Here is an 18860-nt window from a genome sequence, read left to right as displayed (position 1 = left end):
TGCAGCGTAACTCATCACTGACATCAATTTTGATCACCTGGCCAAGATAGGGTTTGCTGGGTGACTATACATTTCCTTTTTCCTTTTTCTATATTGTACTTTAAAAAAAAAAATTGTACTTTCTATATTGTGCAAGTTACTAAGCACAGCCCACATTCAAGAGGTGGAAAGTTAAGCTTCGTTTTGAAGAAATAGAAAATCGTTTGGGAATTTTCTGAGTAGATGTGCCACTTCTCCCTCACTTAATTAAAATCTTTTGTATTAATAGGAGCTCAAATATTTTGTACTTTGGCTTATAACCCTATTCTACATTATTTCGTTGCTCACACTTAAGCTTTGGCCACCGGGAGCTTTTTATTGGCCACTGTATCCCTTCAATGTCCTTGACCCCTTGGTTTTTATGCTACTTTCTCACTTTCTGGCATTACAAGATGTCCCAGATCTAGCATCAGCCATTTCTTCGAAGAGCCCTGGTTCCTTTTAATGGATAATGGTGTTAGAAACCAAGCTGTAGGGGCGCCTGGGTGGCTCAGTTAAGCGTCTGCCTTCAGGTCATGATCCCAGGGTCCTGGTTTTGAGCCCGGCATGGGCTCCTTGCTCAGTGGGGAGCCTGCTTCTCCCTCTCCACCTGCCTGCCATTCCCCTTGCTGTGCTGTCTAGTAAAATCTTAAAAAAACAAACAAACAAAAAAAAACAAAACAAAAAACCCAAAACCCCAGCTTTGTTCTTTCTTTCTCTCTTCTTTTTCTAAGATCTTATTTATTTGAAGGAGAGCAAGCGAGAGCATGACCGGGGGAAGGGAGAGGGAGAAGCAGGCTCCCTGCCGAACAGGGAGCCCGAGGCAGGGCTGGAGCCCGATGCGGGACTCCATCCCAGGACCCCAGGATCATGACCTGAGCAGAAGGCGGATGTTTAACCGACTGAGCCACCCAGGCACCCCAAGCTTTAGTTTCTAATTAAAGATTGGATATCGGGTTGTGCCCACTGCTACCAGTGTTGGCTTCCAGACCCCCTCAGCAGACAGAACTGTGTGTAAACCATATTCATCTTCCCCAGCTGAATCCCCCCTTCCCTCAAACCCCCGGCAACCACCATTCTACTGTGTCTGAATTCGGCCGCTCCAGGGACCTCACACAAATGGAGTCCCATCTGTCCTGTGACGGGCTTGTTTCACTTGTAATGTCCTCAGGATTCATCTGTGTAGTAGTATGCGTCAGAATTTCCTTCCTTTTTCAGGCTGAATACCCCATTGTATGTATCTGCCGCATTGTTTCTTCTTGGTGGACACTTGGGTTGCTTCCCCTTTTGGCTGTTGTAAATGCTGCTATGAACATAGTTGTATAAATATGTTTGGGTCCCTGCTTTCGCTTTTGGATGTAGCATAACCAGAAGGGGAACTGCTGTATTACCTGGTGATTTTAATTTCTTCAGGAACCGCCATACTGTTCGGCAGTGGCCGCACCCCTGCCAACAGCACACAGGAGTACCAGTTTCTCCACGACTCTGATGGAAGTCCAACCCATGTTTTTTTCATTATTGTTGTTGCCTGTGCTTTTGGTGTCTTATCCAATAAATTATTGCCAAATCTAATATGAATCTTTTCCTGTTTTTTTCCCCCTATCTCTGGTTCTAGCTCATTTGTTTAGATCTTTGAACAGTTTGGAGTTAATATTTGTATATGTTGTAGTAGAGGTCCCACTTTTTTCCCTTGCTTGTGGACATCCAATTTTCTCACCCAATTTGTTGAAAACACTGTCCTTCAAGTCCCTTCTTGTCTTGGCACCCTTCTCAAAAATCCTTAGACCATATATATAAAGGTGTATTTCTAAGCTCTCCTATTCCATTGGTCTAGGTCTTTAAGCCAGTACCATACTTTTTAAAAAAAACCATACCGTTTTGATCACTGTAGCTTTGTACTAAGTTTTGACGTAAGAAAGGAGACCTCCAACTTTGTTCTTTTTCAAGATTGTTTTGGCTATTTGGGTGTCCCCTGGGATTCCATATGAATTTAGCATAGGTGCTTTTATTTCTGCAAAAATGTTGGGTTTTTGATAGGATTACATGGGATCTGTAGATGGTTTTGAGTAATATTGATATCTGAACAATATCGTCTTCCAATCCATAAACATGGTGTGTCCTCCTGTTTGTTGTGATCTTTAATTTCTTTAGGCAATGCTCTGTAGTCTCTAGTGTAAAGATCTTTTGCCTCTTTGTTTATTCCTAAGAATGGTGTTCTTGTTGGTGTACACTGTGAATACTGGAAAGCACAATTTTTAAGGAAGACAGAACTAACACGAAGTCAAGGCATTCATGACTTGGTTTCCTTGCTTTTGTGGACCAGCTGCACCAAGAGATCTTTGGAGATTTGTCGGGGGGGAAAAAAAAAAAAAGAAAAAGCCTAAATAGCTTTGTGTGTTAAGTCACAATAAAAATCTCAAGTGGCTAATTACTTATTCTTCCTCACATTCCAGGTACTGAGTTGCCTCCTCTTTGCAATTTGATACAAAACTAGTTATAAAATAGCTTTTTGCTAATTTGGGATAATTCCCCACATTACCTGTAGCACCTAGAACAGCGCTGAGAACATGCAGATGGCCAAAAATAAGATGAGGAAACACACACACACACACACACTCTCTCTCTCTCTCTCTCTCTACCTGTAGCACCTAGAACAGCGCTGAGAACATGCAGATGGCCAAAAATGAGGAAACACACACACACACACACACACACACACAATTATTCCAAAGGGATAAAAACAGTCAACAACCGAGGCTAGAATTATTAGATTTTATTTTTCCCTAGTACTTTTAAAAGCTCAGCTTCACCATGTAACAGGCCAGACTTTTGGAATAACAACTCTTTTCCAGGCTATAACCCTTTTGAGGAGAATTTGTCAAGTATAATGGTTCCAAGATATTTCCACCCCGGAATCTTAAACCAGTTACAGAATCCGCATCTTCTTAGGTCTTAATTGTAATTAATAACCTAGACACATGTAACATAATCAAAATAGCACATACCACTGTTTTTCTTCCCTTGTGGAAGGCACTTCCCCCAATTTTCGCCCAAAGGGTTTGATATGAAGAGATGTTTTAAGTATCACACTTTCCAAAAAATCTGTCTACCAGTTCTAATTCTTGGCTCAGAAAGGTACCCCTTAGTCAAGAAAATAAATATTCTGAGCTAATTGATCTCAGCCACGGACAAATTAAAATTGTTTACACCTGCCTAACCTTTGCTTTCAATACCTCCTATTTGCAAAACTCAAACCTTATCTTTAAAACAGTTGTCCTTATGACTTGGGAGAGCAGGGAAGGCTTAGGAACGGAGCTGGCTTCTATTTTGCAGGAGGACATTCTGAAAAGGGCAGATACTTATTTCTGAAGTCATTAAGTGGAGAAATGGCAAATGTTCCTCTTATTCGGATACTGAAAACACTTGTAAGGCCAGGACCTTTCAGGTCCTGAAACTGTAATAAATTACATTGTTTTAAGTACATTCAAAATTTATATTACTCTGTAATTTCTTTTCCCTGAGTTTGGGTTCACAGTTTGGTAGAGATACTTTAAAGAGGTAGTTCGTGGGGGTGAAGAGGAAACCGTTTATGTCTAGCAGCACCTGGGGATAATATAAAACGTCTAAATTTTGATCTCAGTTAACATTTATCTTTCCCCCTTGAATCTGCAAATGTAAAAGGAGATGATCATTTTCCTATTCTTTTTTTCTTATCTGTATGGACCCTCTCTCCTATTATGTCCATGCCAGTATTATCACTATTAATAAAAATAGCTCCTCCAAAGACATGCTAAAAAATAAAGCCTTCAAAGGTGGGATTGTTTAAGATTTAGAAGAGAGAGGCTCAGCTGAGTAACTTTTATTCATTCAGTCATTAGGGTAACTGAGCAAACCTTCCAGCACCCCCAACCACTGCCTTTTCTCCCTGGACCCGGTTTATTTAAATCATTCCTACCAATGCTGGAGCTGACTCTAAGTTCTGGGCTCTAGGAGATCCTGGCATCTAACATGGGTGCAGACACTGGTCCAGGTCTCGGCTTCCGGTCTTACGATGGGCTGGTGGAGTACTGTTTCATCAGATGCTCGTGGCAGGGATTGCAAACTCGCTCAGGCTTGATACTTGAAGGAAGAGGCAGTTCGTTTGTTGAGCAGGCACTACAGAAAGTCCCTCTGCAGTTCTTACACACATTCTGCGAGGAGACGAGGGAGGTCAGGTGGGGAACAGAAGTGCACGGCGCACAGACACATGGGCTACAAATGGCCACATACGAGAGATGCGCAATGCCTCGTCCAGTATTGACTGAATGTGTGCTAAGTGCCAGATGGTATCTGACCAAGCACAGTCTGTCTACGAAGAAGCTTACCATCTCATTCTTAGATCTAAACGAGGAGAAGTAGTGCCACAGAATTCCAAAGAACATATAGTACACAAATAATGTATCTTTAGAATACTTTAATTCATTACACTCACTTTCGGGGGGCTAATTCCAAAATCAGTTTGGAAGTATCTAAGAATACTCCAAATGAGGCAGTGAGTGGCCAGGTGATGGGCCGGGTAGCCAGCCTAGGGTTAAAAATGTTGCTGAGTACGAAACCAAAGTACTTCCTGATACACTGATGCACTTAATGCTTTCCTGGAAAGCTCTATAAGCACATCCTTTGGGCTATCAGTGCGGCAGGAGCACAGCCCCCTGCATCCTCTTTATAGGGCAATCAGTCTATGAAGCGTTTTGACTTTTTCGTGGTCACGCAATGGGGCAGCACGTGGGTCACTCCGGCAGTGTCACTGGAAAGGCTGTGACAGGGTGGTGCCCACAGAGCTCCAAGGGTCCCTGTATAAAGCCTGTGAAGAGTAATTGTCCCCGTTAATAATGCCACTTTCTCCCAAACAATTCGTCTTCCTGACAGTGCGGCAGAGGTAGGGGCCACTCTTATTTGAAAGCCCGAGAGGAACTTCCCTCTGACATACTGCCGTTATCCTGCACAGCTCAGAAAAGCCCGAATTAGATTAGCTGTTTCTTCATTTCGGGAAATATGTTTAGAATTCCAGTTCTAATTCTAGAGAGGCAGGTTCATCTTGATCGGATTCTGCTTATTTGAGACTAGGTCATATTATGACTTTGCTCGCTAAGAGTCAGCAAGGTCACAAACGGCAGCACGGAGGCTGCAATCCAGAATCTGGGCACATTTCCTTCTCTCTTCCAAGCACCTGTTTCTTACAGTCATTTGTCCATTTTTGAGCATCTACAATAAAATGGGCACCGAATGCCGTGCTGGGGGCCAGCAGTGGCAGCAGGTCCAAGAGCCGCCATCAGACCACCCACCGGACACGAACGCTTCCTTCTCTCTGCCTCGGCCAAGCGCTCTGCCAGAGACCCCGCGGGCCCAAGGGGAAAGCAAGTGGTTTGGTAGACAAGGCGCAGTGCCCTGGCAAGAGGCCGATTCTCCAAATAATTCAGAGAATCCCTCCTGCCCCAAACTATCTGATTTGTTCTAGGCAGGAGGAAGTATCGGAGGAGTATAGATTTAGGGGCCAAAGTCAGGCTGCAGCCGGGCTTTGCCACTTACGACCTGAGGAACTTTGAGAAATGTGCCTAAAATCTCTGAGCCCAAGGTGCTTCGTCCATAAACTGATGACACAAAGGCGACAAGCTTTACGACAGGGACTTGGTCCATGTTGGTTCATTATTCTTTCCTGAGCATGGGAAATAGCACATTCCACACAATAGGCACTCAATAGCCCTTTAGTTATAAGTTTATTTTTAAAATTACTTATATTTATTTTAATGGGGATTTACTGACATGACTTACTATGGCTGGGAAAAAAAAAACGTATTTTTTAACAGGTATTTTATAAATGCTTGCTTTTGCTCTTCTCCCCACTCTGTACTCTACACAGCAAAGTCCCGAGTACTGAAAGGGCCATCCCTGTGAAGAACCTGTTTGGGCCTCAGCACTGTTACCTTGGTTCGGCCGCCGCCTTCCCGGCACAGCTGACACGTCTGTGGCTTCTCAGAGAGCAGCAGCTGATTCTAAACCACACATTGAGCGAGTTAGTGTCTCTTAGCCCAGAAACAGTAATACTTGCAGAATATTCATTTGTTTAATCACAAAATTAATAGAACCACACTACAAACTATCTGGAAACCAAAGAAACAAATTATATATGGTTCTAACTCCTTAACGCAGCCCTGGGAATCCCATCAATACTCTTGGAGCTCTTTTCATTTTTATAAAAAAGTAACATGATTTTATTTCTAAAAAGAAAATTCAAGGATACAAGTGTGAAGTAGTAAGTTAAAAAAAAAAAGCCCCATCTCTCTTGTCCTACTGTATCATCAAGAAGGGAAGGCAGAAGGCTTTTCTGGTATCTCATGGACGACGGATGGGCTCAGTCATAGCCACACTTATCCTCTTTCTCTGCAGGTTGTCTTAGCCTGTCTCACTTGCAAAGTATCTCACAACCATTTATATTTGTTTATTTCCAAGTAATCATTAAGTCTTTTTTATGGAAGGAAAAACTAAGGGGAAAAGAGGTACAGTGAGCTCTCTTAGGTCCCACAGTATGGCAAAGAGAGAAGCGAGTCCTGCGGTTTACTTAGTAAACGGCTCAGAGCTCTGCGACTTCCTGGCAGGCGATAGTTTAGGCAAATGCACTTGTAAGGGTATTGTTACAAGGGGGGGCCCCAGGGGCCTGTGTGCATTCACCGACTTTCCACGCTGCCTGTGTACAGCCAGGGACAGTACAGGTGACTACAGAATTCATTCGAGATGTCTGAGAACGGGGGGGAGCCATTACCTGTTCATCCTCAGGGGGAGACGGCAGCCTACAATGGAAAATTAAAAACAGGAAAAAACAGCAACTTATTATATTTCTATGTGAATCATTGCAAAAGCACAGGAAAAGCAGCACCACGGTTCTTTTACGTTGTTGACATACTTGTTAATCTTGACCTCCAAGGAGAGGAAATTTTGGTGGCTAGATCTTATTAGCAGACTCTGATCCTTGACTTAAATTATAGTTCCTGCTTAAAAACAGACTTGGAGTTATATTGTATGTATGCTTCGTTTTCACTACCAAGAAAATAGTTTAGCGTTCGTATCCCAGCCTGTAAAACTCCAATGGCCAATGCTATTCATTTTAGTATCTTTTATTATGATATTATAGAAATCTACCCATTATATGTCCTGTATTAGTTCCCCTCTTCCAAATGTCCTTAAAATGTCAACTTTAGCAAATTAATCAGGGTAAGGGGAAGGAATGAGATTGTCACAGGAGTACCCATTCAGGCTGAACTATTTCTTCCTGAGGCCTAGCTAAGCTCACCCTCATTTTTCCAATTTGAAAACAGAATTTAAGAGGAGAAGCAGTTCTGGGGATAATACACCACAGATCCACAGTGGTTCTGATTCTCTTCCACCGAGGGGCAGTGTGACCACCAGTGTGACCAGGTGTCCAAGCTGTTCCTCGGACTCGAATCCCAAGAAACCTGGCCATGTTTTAGGATTGTTGCTCTGGCCAGGACAGGCTCTGGAAGCAGCTATTACATAGAGCAAAGGACTTCAACAAAGAAGACATGAGAAGCAGAAGCCCCTTAGGTGGGCCACCTTACTTCTCTGTGCTCCTCAGTTTTCTCTTCTGGAGAATTACATTTTTAAGGAGGTAACAAATGTGAAACACACTATTTAAGCTGCAGGGCACTATATAGGTAGAAGATAGTGTCTTATATTCCCAGGGCTGAAATCAGATGCTTGCTTGTAAGGTCTCCTGATTGTAAATGACTTAGTTCTAGTCTGGAATGGGGCTGATTCTGAAAGGCTCTTTTAAGCCCTCATTAATTTTACAGCCTTTCGAGTTCTTTTCTTTGTCCCATGCTGATCTGCAGGGTCATTTAAGGTTAGTCCTCAATCAGGCCATGTGCTCTTAGGGAGTAAACTTAAAGGCTTTGGAATCATTCTGGCCTTGGAGGTCAAGTACCTGCATAAGGAGTCTTTTTGTTGGAACTGTGTTGATTTAACTTCTCCAGCAGTGACTTTGCTCAGGTGACACACTACCTCATTCTTTTTTTTTTTTTTTAAAATATTTTATTTATTTATTTATTTGACAGACAGATCACAAGTAGGCAGAGAGAGAGGCAGGCAGAGAGAGAGAGAAGGGAGGAAGCAGGCTCCCTGCTGAGCAGAGAGCCCAATGTGGGGCTCGATCCCAGGACCCTGGGATAATGACCTGAGCTGAAGGCAGAGGCCTTAACCCACTGAGACACCCAGGCGCCCCCACACTACCTCATTCTTGAGGCATCAAAGCCTGGAGAGGGACGGCTGCCAAAATGTATGCAGTATAGTTCTCTCCAAGTCCCGCTATAGATCTTTCTCATTACTAGCCATGGCTGCTGCTGTTCTTAACAGACTGATTCTGGAGCAGTTTTAGGTTCACAGCAAAACTGAGCAGAAGGTCCTGACATTCCGCATATGCCTCGCCGGCCCTTCCACCTCCCCCAACATCAACAATCCACACCCGGGGGGTAAACGATGCGACAACGGATGAACCTGCACTAACACATCATAACTACTCAGTCTGCGGGCTGCATTAGGACTCACTCTTGGTGTCGTACATTCTAGGGGTCTGGACAATTGCAGGACACGTATCTATCACCGCAGCCCCATGTAAGTGTTTTCGCGGTCCTAAAAAATCCATCATAGCCTTGAACCCCTGGCAAGCACGGTCTCCATGGTTTTGGCTCTTCCAGAATGTTGTACAGTTGGATCTCCTTCATTTTTTAATGCAGGGGCACTGTGTAATATTTTGTTCTATTTCCACCTGCTAAAATAATTATTCAAAGGCAACTTCCTTGAATAATCCTATGGTTTTCATAGTGAGCAGATCAGATGAAGAGTTAAGAAAAAGGCATCAAGTGAAGCTTTTGGAGACCCTTAAGAGAAAGGACACGAAGAAATTAAGAGGATTTACTGGAAACAGAGCTGCCTTTCACACAGCATGTGGGGGAAACAAGCCATACTGGAGTTCATTTAAGAACCTAAGAATTGGGGATGCCTGGGTGGCTCAGTTGGTTAAGCAGCTGCCTTCTGCTCAGGTCATGATCCCAGCGTCCTGGGATCGAGTCCCACATCGGGCTCCTTGCTCAGCAGGGAGCCTGCTTCTCCCTCTGCCTGCCATTCTGTCTGCCTGTGCTCTTTCTCTCCCTCTCTCTCTCTGACAAATAAATAAAAAAAAAATCTTAAAACAAAACCCCAAAACCCTAAGAATTGCTATGATTTGTACTTCGTTCTTCTGTGATACCAACCCAGTAAAGATGAGAAATGACCGCTGAAGCGATCATTTGAATTTGGGGATTAACCGGGGAAGAGTCAGAGGACAGCTCTGTCACCTTCTTGAAATGGACTAAGTGGGCGTGGGTTAGTATGTGTTCTCTGGTTGATTTATTCATTCCCCCTTCAAAATGTCTTTCTGGAGTGTTACTATTACAAGTCGTTGTCTGGTCTGTGCCACTGCCAGAATATATCAAACTCTCCCCCTTTGTGCCGCCCCAAACTAGCGTTCTATCTTGGTTAGTACTTTATTAACAAACACCTGTGGCTTTCGTCCAGGGCCTCTTTTGGTTTAACATTTTCCTCTTGAATTTTGTGCTTCCCATCCTGCCAAAAGAAAATAGCCCAATTTATTAGTTATTCAGAATGTTCAACAGTGATGGTATTGCAGACATTTTCTTCTGAGCTTAGGTATATAAAGCTAAGCAGCTTTTTTTTCTTAGGGAAGGAATTTAACTTTCAAGATAGTTTCCCTCATTCTTCACTCTAAGTAGTTTCTTACAAATTATTCTGATAGCATTTGCCACAAACAAAACCGTTTGGGTTTTCAGAGTAGATATTTTCCTTCTTAACTCTTGAGGTTCAGTGAAAATTCAGAATATACTGGATTTATTTACGAAGTGAGCTCAAGGTATCAGTTCCTTCTTAGGGGATGTTAGTTCCTTCTGTAAATCTCTATCTGCCTCCACCCTCACTCCCAGCTGAGCTCTGGAAAACTGGGAAAACCGAGCACCGCCGTGTCCAGCAGACTGTAATTCTCTGGACACTCAAGCAGCTGCCACGATGTCCTGACAACTTACACGGCCTGTACAACCCGATGATACTTCTACTCTGAAGGACCAATGTAAAGTTCCAAACTGCGTTTCTACTAACGCTCGTACGCCATGCCTGGGCGGTTCTCGGTGACGAATTCTTTCTGTGGCGCACACACTGCTGTCTGTCTTGACCTGCTGCCCATCAGCCTCCAAAAATAGAATGTACGTTCTTAGACCACTCAAGTGTCAAGGAAAGGAGATTAGTGCAATATTTACACTCCTGGAACCCCGACTGTGGGGCAATGTAAGATTGAGAAACTCAAGGGCTCACTGGAAAAGCAGGTAAGATAGGCCAAGCATTTAAATAAATCTCTGCGGGGCGCCTGGGTGGCTCAGTGGGTTAAGCCGCTGCCTTCGGCTCAGGTCATGATCTCAGGGTCCTGGGATCGAGTCCCGCATCGGGCTCTCTGCTCAGCAGGGAGCCTGCTTCCTCCTCTCTCTCTCTGCCTGCCTCTCTTCCTACCTGTGATCTCTCTCTGTCAAATAAATAAATAAAATCTTTTAAAAAAATAAATAAATAAATAAATAAATAAATAAATAAATAAATCTCTGCAAGCCCGGCTAAGGAGATTTTCTGTTTGCGAAACTGAACTAATAAAGATGGTGTGCTGCCAAAAACATAGTATTCTGCACACTGTAAAGGAGCAGTAATGAGTACTACATAATAAATTTCTACTTACTATTATTTGCTACGCTCCAGCAAACTAGCATCTCTTTCTCTAAAAATGCTAAATAAGAAGCTAATACATTTGTCCTTTGTTATATATAACATGAACCAAGAAGCTACTTTTCTCCTGTGTTTCTCTTTGACACAAAAGGTATTACATACTTTTCTGATTTTATTATTTGAAAAGGTTGGCTCCAATTTCCTGGGTCCCAGAGATGGTCTCATTGAACGTTAGCTTCCTTTCCACTACAGGAGCTGGGGGTCTCTCTCCTAAGGCTGTTGTATAGAAACTTCAACTGCTGTTCTTTAGACACTCTGTATTACTCTCTTTTCCCCAAGCCAACTCTAGTTCCCTCTTGTTCTAATTTTCCCAAGAAAAGTACCTTGAGCATAGTAAAACTGAAAACCTCACGATTCTGAATAGGCATACAGAAGCAAATCCACATTTAAGACAATTCTCCTGAAGGGAAACTTAGAGTTGGGAAGGATTACTCCAACATAGTATTAAAGGTATTAGGCAGAAGAAGGCCAAGGAACATGAATTTTTGTTAAGACACTCAAATCATCTTACTTAAAGTGAAATCAAGTTAGAGAGAGTGTCTAGCGGTAGACTGAGAACCAAAGCCTGTGTTCACTCCAGGTCTCATCTGCCATCGACATACTCGAGGCCATAGCATTGAGCTTGTGTTGCCAGAGAGAAAACCGTCCAGCTCAACGAGGGAGCCTCTAAAAATTAAGTAAATGACCAAGGGAATAACAAATATTACCATTTTGGGTTGTGGCTTCTGAGGACCCTTTCCTGGGATGCTTCTGTTGTTCTGTAACCTTCTTTCTCTTTCCAGTTTTAGTTCTAACTCAAGCTGGTGCCTGGGATGGGCAGGAGAGGAAAAGGATCATAATTTGAATTTCTGCAATCATACTCGCTAAAGAATGCCAAACCCTTTCTTAAAGCTCAGCAATTAAATTTTAATACTTGATTAATAAAAAGTTACCAGATATATATGGACAATCAGGTTTTAAGGTGTTAAAACACAATAGAGTAAAACCAGTAACACTAAATACAGACAATATGTTTACTATTTCTTGGATAATTAAGAATGTACTTTGCGGTGCCTGAGTGGCTCAGTGGGTTAGAGCCTCTGTCTTTGGCTCAGGTCGTGATCCCAGGGTCCTGGGACCAAGCCCCGCACTGGGCTCTCTGTTCAGCGGGGAGCCTGCTTCCTCCTCTCTCTCTCTGCCTGCCTCTCTGCCTACTTGTGATCTCTGTCTGTCAAATAAATAAATAAAATCTTAAAAAAAAAAAAAAAAAAGAATGTACTTTAAGGGTGGCTCAGTCAGTTAAGTGCCTGCCTTTAGCTGAGCTAATGATCTCAGGGTCCTGAGACTGTCTCAGGTGGGGCTCCGTGTCCAGCGGGGAGTCTGCTTCTCCCTCTGCCCCTCCCCCTGCTCAGGCTCTCTCTCTCTCAAATAAATAAAAGAAATCTTAAAAAAGGGATGTACTTTAAGATCTCCCAGTGCCTGAGGGTCACCACTCTGAATATCAGTATTTAAGATGAGCTCTTAATAAAGAGTTGTAGTCAACTGAATGATGTTTAGTAGGGTTAACTACAATTAAAAGACACTATGTACAGAATTTCAGCAAGAAACCACCCAAAAGTACCAGCTCTGTTGTCCCACTTCATCTTAATTAGCTGGTCTCTCTTTAATGTTCAATGTCCAGTTCTACTGTCCGCCATTAGTGTCCTTGGCAGCCATGTGCTTTTATATCCAACAACAAAGTTCTCTTTATTTGAAGTCAGTAGCTTCAGCAAAGAATTGAGTCTCACTGGACAGATGATATGGAAGAGTGGTTAATGGTTAAGGACTTGGAGTCAGAGAGACAGACTTTTAAAGTGCTGCTACTTACTTGTTGAACTGTGTCAATCTGGACAAACTGAACACATCTAAGCTTTAATTAATTTCATCTAAAAGTGGGGGGTAAGACAATTCCTACGAACAGGTTGTTGGGAAGATGTTGGGATTGGATGCCTGTGTGGTGCTTCATAAAGTTTGTGGCACACAGTAAAAATTTAGGGAATACTATTTTTATCAGTGTTATGTGGGCTATTAATTCTCTTAGTCCCTTTCTCTCTTTATCTGGGGCCCTGGGTTCTAGTTTCCTCTTTTTCTGATCGCAAAGCATGTTGACAAAGATATGGGAATGTCGATATATGCGAAGCTTCCTTGCTAACTCCAGAGAAAGGACACTGCGAAGACAGGACAGAGAGGGCCGGCTCAGGGGACCTCCTTCTCTTGCTGCCGGCCTTAGAATTACCCACGACCGCCCTGGGAGCTCCTGGTGCCCTCTCTTCACCGCTGCCTGGTGAGCCGGTCCACTTGCACCTGCAGACTGTTGATCTTGTCTCCGAAGTCCTGCTTGAAGAGCCGGTTGTCTGACTCGGCCGACTGGCGGCCCCGCTCAGCCTGGCGCAATCTGGATGTGAGCCACATGAACTTGTGATAAAAAACAAAAGCCACGGTGGGGAGGAAGACCAAGTTTACAACACAAAATAAAGCAACCCAAGGAAGAGGCGTGGAGAGATACAGGGGAAAAAAAAAATGCGTTTCAGGACACAGGGGAAGAAACTGTACGAGGATGAGAAGAAAGACGGAGAAGAAACAAACTCTAAAGAAAGGCAAGATGAAGGTGAACCAGGCAGAGGAAAAGGTGATTTTCCAATTTTTTTTTTTTATTCTAGTACTACAGTTTACAGCCATTAGATGATAAACAATAAAACATCACTTTTTAGAAAATCCATATCCAAAGCCAACCTCAAGTACACAGGAATTAAAGTCAAACCCACTTCTTTGTTTGGGTTTATTTCCTAACAGGTTTGGTACCTTATATTTCTGCTTTACACACATAACTGGAACTTGCAAATGGGCAACTACCTTCTTACACGCGCAACGAGAACATTTTCCTGGTCCTTTCCCTACACCACAATCTGTATTAAATCACTGACATTGTACATGAACCCTTAGCTAGGCTTTGAGTTCTTCTCTAAGGAAAAGCCTTTGTCAGAGTTTGGCCATCTCTTTCCTCTTCCATTCCTACCAGGTGGTGTGTGACTTAGTGGACAAAGAACTCAGCACCGGGCCTATATGACATTCCTGATCACATTCTCTGGAAAATTCTAGTGAATGCTTTCTTCTATAAATCCCGTAACTTTGCACTTATAAAGAAGCACGTTCTAAGAGGTGAAACATCCGGGGCTCTATAGAATAGAACTGGAAAGCATACTCTGTAGTCTTTAAAATGATTTATTTTAATGTTGGAACACTCTTCCCAAATGCTCATAGAAAAGGCAACTCATCACCACAAAAGGCTGATGAAGATAAGAAAAGGTGCAAAATTATAAGAACTAAAATAAGTTCAAGAGCACAGTTTATTCCATGAGGTTGGTCATATGCTCTTTGACTTGACTTTGGTTCAAGTCTGTAAGGACCTATAGAAGCACACGTGAAATCTACCTTACTCTCTTAATTCTGGTTTTTCCAAGAAGAAGTTAAAGAGTTTCAAAGCTGGAAGCAAAGGGTGGGGGTTATCTTTGTTCCCACCTAAGCAGCTGAAATGCTGCAAATCATACCAAAATGAGAAAAAAAATATTTTTTTTTTGTCAAGACTTATTGAAGGAATGAAAGCTTATGTAAAGCCTGTTCCCCCAAATCAAAAGTCATTAAAAAAAAAATCCTTTAAAAAAAAAATCCAAGTATTTATAGGATTATTTACAATGTAAAGCCTAGAAAGGGGACTAGATCTGTGGTCACTTAGAAAAAGAAGCCCTGCTAATTACTATGTATGGAGATCTATGGGAAATTTTTATTTTTAGACTCAATAATAATAAAGAGATTATCATGTATCTATTTCCTACGCTGAAATGGTTTTCTAATAATTAGATGGTTAGTTTCCCAGAGACATTAGCAAATCCCCATCGGAACAGAAAGTAATAGAAACTCTTAAGTAAATGTTTCTAGCGAGAAATGACAGGTGGGAAACCATCACTTATGTTTATACCTTGTTGTCTTTACTCCAAAAGGAAAAGCAGGATAGATCTGAAAATTGTGTAGTGTTGTGTTGTGTTTTGTTTTTACAGGAGACGAGTTTTTTCATTAAAATTCTTCTCTCTGAGCTACCTAAATAGGAAGTGGAATTACAGGAAAATGGCAGAGGTAGAAGATGGCGAATCTTAGGAGGGTTTTCCAAGCTTCCACATTAGTATGTTATCGTAAGTTACCTAATCACTAACTTTATCTCTACGAACTTTAAAGAAATGTAAGGATGCGGGTTTGTTCCCTCCCCCCTCAAAGTCACTAAGGCAAAAAAGTTGCAAGCAATCTTGGTTACGGAGAACAGAACTGTAGTGAAATGCTAAGTACTTATCTGTGGCTTGGGGAGTAAACCTACACAAGGAACGTGGGGAGGGGCCGTGGCCTAGGAGACAGAGCTACTTTAGAAGAGTCCAAGTCTGTAGGGCTGTCACCTCCAGTCCATTACATCGCAATGGTAGAGCAGGCTCTCTGGCATGGACAGCGCACCTAGAATCTGGTACTGTCTGAGACTGAGCTGTAAAGGCATCAATAAAAGATGCACAGAGTGTCCATTCCCTAGGCTTTTTTTTTTTTTTAAATGGTGTGTTTATTTATTGGTCGACTTTTAAATGGTGTTTATTTATCGGTCAACTCAACCTTTTTTTTTTAAGGTGTATTTATTTATTGGTCAACAAAGTAATTTCTTGAAGTTGATTTGGCAATTAATTAAGAACTTATACTAAATGTTCTAACTCAAGGGAGAAAATAAAGAAGAAGAAAAAAACCCATGGCCTAGATATCAAATTGTTGTTGTTGTTTTTTAAGTCCAACAAATTCAGAGTCGATTTTTGGTGACATTTTATGTAGAATCAGAGCTTAAATGAAATAACTTTCAGATTTCTTTCTTTACAATTAAGTTGTACATCAGACTTGCGAGGTGACGAAATGCAAAATGCCTAATGATGTTTTGGGATCAGTTTATTTGCTGCGCTATTTAAGGTCTTTGCCTGTTTCACCAAATCCTTTTCACTAAATTAGTAAAATAAAAACAAAAATGGAGTGAAAGGGGAATGAGAGAATGAATAAACGGGAAAGACAAAAATAGCAAGAGAATAAGTCAGCTTAATACTTGAAGAACTCATTATTTTAGTTCTACTTCAAATGCCAAGTCAAAAAACTATTAAAAAATAATTCTATGCAACAGTTCAAAAACCCAATTTATGAACACCGAAATTAATTTGTTAAATCATAAACATGTAACTGCTACGAGCAAGCACTTAGAGAACTTTCTGGAGAGACTGACACCTTTTTATTTAAAACCAGCCAAATCAGAAGCTTCAAACTTGTTTACTGATTTGCAATTAACTCGTGAGTTACCATTAATATTCAGTGCCATTCAGGGCCCTTCCTGGTCAAGATTTATCTGAATAAAAGCAGTCATCCACTCATCTGTTCATTCATGCGTCTGCTAAATGAATTCCTTGTGTGTTCATGGCACTAAGACAGAGCCAATGAGGGAACTTAAAAAATTCATTAAGTATCCCGGAGGAATGCACACTCTCATCAGATGATACATATATAGAAAGGGCTGGAAGGTGAAGCAGAAGGTGACAAGGAAGCATCACAGACAGGTGTGGATGTAAGGCTATGGGAATTCCGACAAGGACAAATGGGTAGAGGAATCTGAGAAGAAGCATCAGAGGAAGCTTAGGAGAGGTGGTGGCTTTGGAGCCTGAAGGTAGAAAAAGGATCAAAGAACAAGGCAGCGAGAAGAGGAAGGGCCTTCCTAACCGGTGGGGCTGTTGGGCAAGGAGCAGGTGGGGAAAGCGCAGGCGCGCAGGGGCCTGCAGTCTCGCGGCTCAAGTAAAAGAAGGGTCATCCGTGGTGTTCGAAGTGGCAACCCACACTGGCCACGCTGAGTGACCACGGGTGCCGCGGTTCCTTCAGTCTTGAAATCTTGGCCATTTCTCTTGGCGGCTGAGTCACCACGAAGAAAACAGGTGGTTTCAGCCAAAGAGAAACAAAAGCAGCCCAGGGAGAGGGTGTGTTTTGGGCAGCCTCAATTGTAGGTACCTGACGGAAACCCAAGACTGGGTTTTCAGAGGAGGACAGAGCTGGAGACGGACAGAGGTAAGATTGCGGGCAGGGGGGCAGTGGACACTACAGAACGGCTCAGGAGAAAGGAGAGAGAAAGGGAGACGGGAAGGAGAGAGGCGTTCTAGTGGTAGAAGGGCCCTCGGTATGCTGCCGCCACCAGCGCCAGCGCATTCCAAGACTTTGGTGAGGCAGAATAAAACCAAAACTGCCAGCATATTTAAAAGTGCTTTTGGGACGCCTGGGTGGCTCAGTCAGTTAAAAGTCTGCCTTCAGCTCAAGTCATGATCTCAGGGTCGTGGGATCGAGTCGCACATCGGGCTCCTTGCTCAGCGGGGAGCCTGCCTCTCCCTCACCCCCGCACCCCCCCCCAACTGTGCGTGTCTGACAGCGCTCTTTCTCTCTCTCTCACAAAAATAAATAAAACCTTTAAAAAATTTTTAAAAAGCACTTTCATCCTGTGGGCCTCCCTCCTCCAACATGACACCGAAATGGGATTATGTAAGAGGATTACTGTTCTGCTGTTCAAAACAGTCAGGAGAGCCTGAGGTTTCTTACAAATGTTTTCAGTGACATCTTAGAGATACACAAAATTTAACTGGCTTTCTACTAGCATGTCTGGTGTTAAGCTGGGAGAATTTCATACACTTTGTCGGCCAAGTGCATAGCATTCTCTTCCCTTCCAGCACGGAAAGCCCAAGATGTTTCACTCAAGAAATAGCACTTTTACCTTTGTTCGAGTTGTTTGATGGTAGCAGCCATCTGATTAGTCTTCTCTTCCAAACGACTGTTTAGTTCACTTTTCTGTTTTACTCCTAAGTCTGAACTCTGTTATGGAAAAGAAATATGAGTGATATACACAGAACATAAAATCCTGAAATAAATCACACACGGCTTTCTGAACCTAATGGTAAGAGATTAAACAGAATTGCTCATATATTTGTCTATCAGTTAATTTCCAAATGGAGAAAGAACAAAATGCAGTGTTTAAAATCGGTATTGCTGTGTGCAGCTTTGTCACAGAAATGAACATTACGAGGCTCATCAGTTTATCATTTCAGTGTAAGAACTAACGCCGTGTTGCTTCGCAAAGTAAGGCAATCAGAAGACAGGTACCTATGATTTCACTTCCATGTGGAATTTAAGGAAAAATAAAAGGATGAACATAGGGGAAGGGAAGGAAAAATAAAATAAGACGAAACCAGAAAGGGAGACAGACCATAAAGATACTTAACTCTAGCAAACAAACTGAGGTGGGGGATGGGGTAACTGGGTGATGGACATTAAGGAGGCCACTCGATGGGACGAGCACCAGGTGTTTTGTGCAACTGCCGAATCACTAAAGTCTACCGAAACTACTAATACACCATATGTTAAAAATTGAATTTAAATAAAGAATGGGGAAAAAAGGGACGCCTGGGTGGCTCAGTTGGTTAAGCGGCTGCCTTCGGCTCAGGTCATGATCCCAGCGTCCTGGGATCGAGTCCCACATCGGGCTCCTTGCTTGGCAGGGAGCCTGCTTCTCCCTCTGCCTCTGCCTTCCACTCTGTCTGCCTGTGCTTGCTCTCACTTCTCTCTCTATGACAAATAAATAAAATAAAAATCTTAAAAAAAAAAAAAAAAAAAAAAAAAAAAGAATGGGGAAAAAAAAAAGCTAATGGAATATATAGCTCAGTTGACAGGGGAGGCTGGAGTGTAGAAATTATTTTACAGGATAAAAAAGACCACTTTCCCCACCAGAATCTGAAAAAGAGCTATGGCTTTCCAGAACAGCATAGGACCCTACACCGTCTGATCTCTACTGCGGTTTAACGGGCCGCCAGCCTCCAAATGCGACGTGAGTCTTCCCTCTTGTACGTCAAGCATGATTC

The 18860-nt window shown here is 42.5% G+C and overlaps 1 protein-coding gene across 17 annotated transcripts in view; it reads right to left on the bottom strand.

The window, feature by feature from the left end:
* Window positions 1-2776: 2776 nt before the first annotated feature.
* The window catches only part of RUFY3 (RUN and FYVE domain containing 3), an 84148-nt gene continuing 68064 nt past the window's right edge, over window positions 2777-18860 (bottom strand). For 4 of the 17 annotated variants that reach the window (XM_032334518.1, XM_032334512.1, XM_032334513.1 and 1 more), the window contains 8 exons: window positions 17720-17817; window positions 13181-13300; window positions 11595-11694; window positions 10146-10307; window positions 9608-9672; window positions 6818-6845; window positions 5982-6050; window positions 2777-4208 (listed from right to left, as the gene is read on the bottom strand). In XM_032334518.1, coding sequence (XP_032190409.1) covers window positions 4065-4208; window positions 5982-6050; window positions 6818-6845; window positions 9608-9672; window positions 10146-10307; window positions 11595-11694; window positions 13181-13300; window positions 17720-17817 — 786 coding nt within the window. In that variant the 3' untranslated portion in view covers window positions 2777-4064. Of the gene's footprint in view, window positions 4209-5981; window positions 6051-6817; window positions 6846-9607; window positions 9673-10145; window positions 10308-11594; window positions 11695-13141; window positions 13321-13535; window positions 15925-17719; window positions 17818-18860 lie in introns of those variants that run through there. The other 13 variants (XM_032334514.1, XM_032334517.1, XM_032334520.1 and 10 more) reach the window with 9 other exon arrangements.

The sequence above is a fragment of the Mustela erminea genome, chromosome 2 (assembly GCF_009829155.1).
Source record: "Mustela erminea isolate mMusErm1 chromosome 2, mMusErm1.Pri, whole genome shotgun sequence".
In the NCBI taxonomy this organism is placed as follows: domain Eukaryota; kingdom Metazoa; phylum Chordata; class Mammalia; order Carnivora; family Mustelidae; genus Mustela; species Mustela erminea.
The sequence above is the reverse complement of the archived record's forward strand: the minus strand, read 5'-3'. Positions and strand labels throughout refer to the sequence as shown.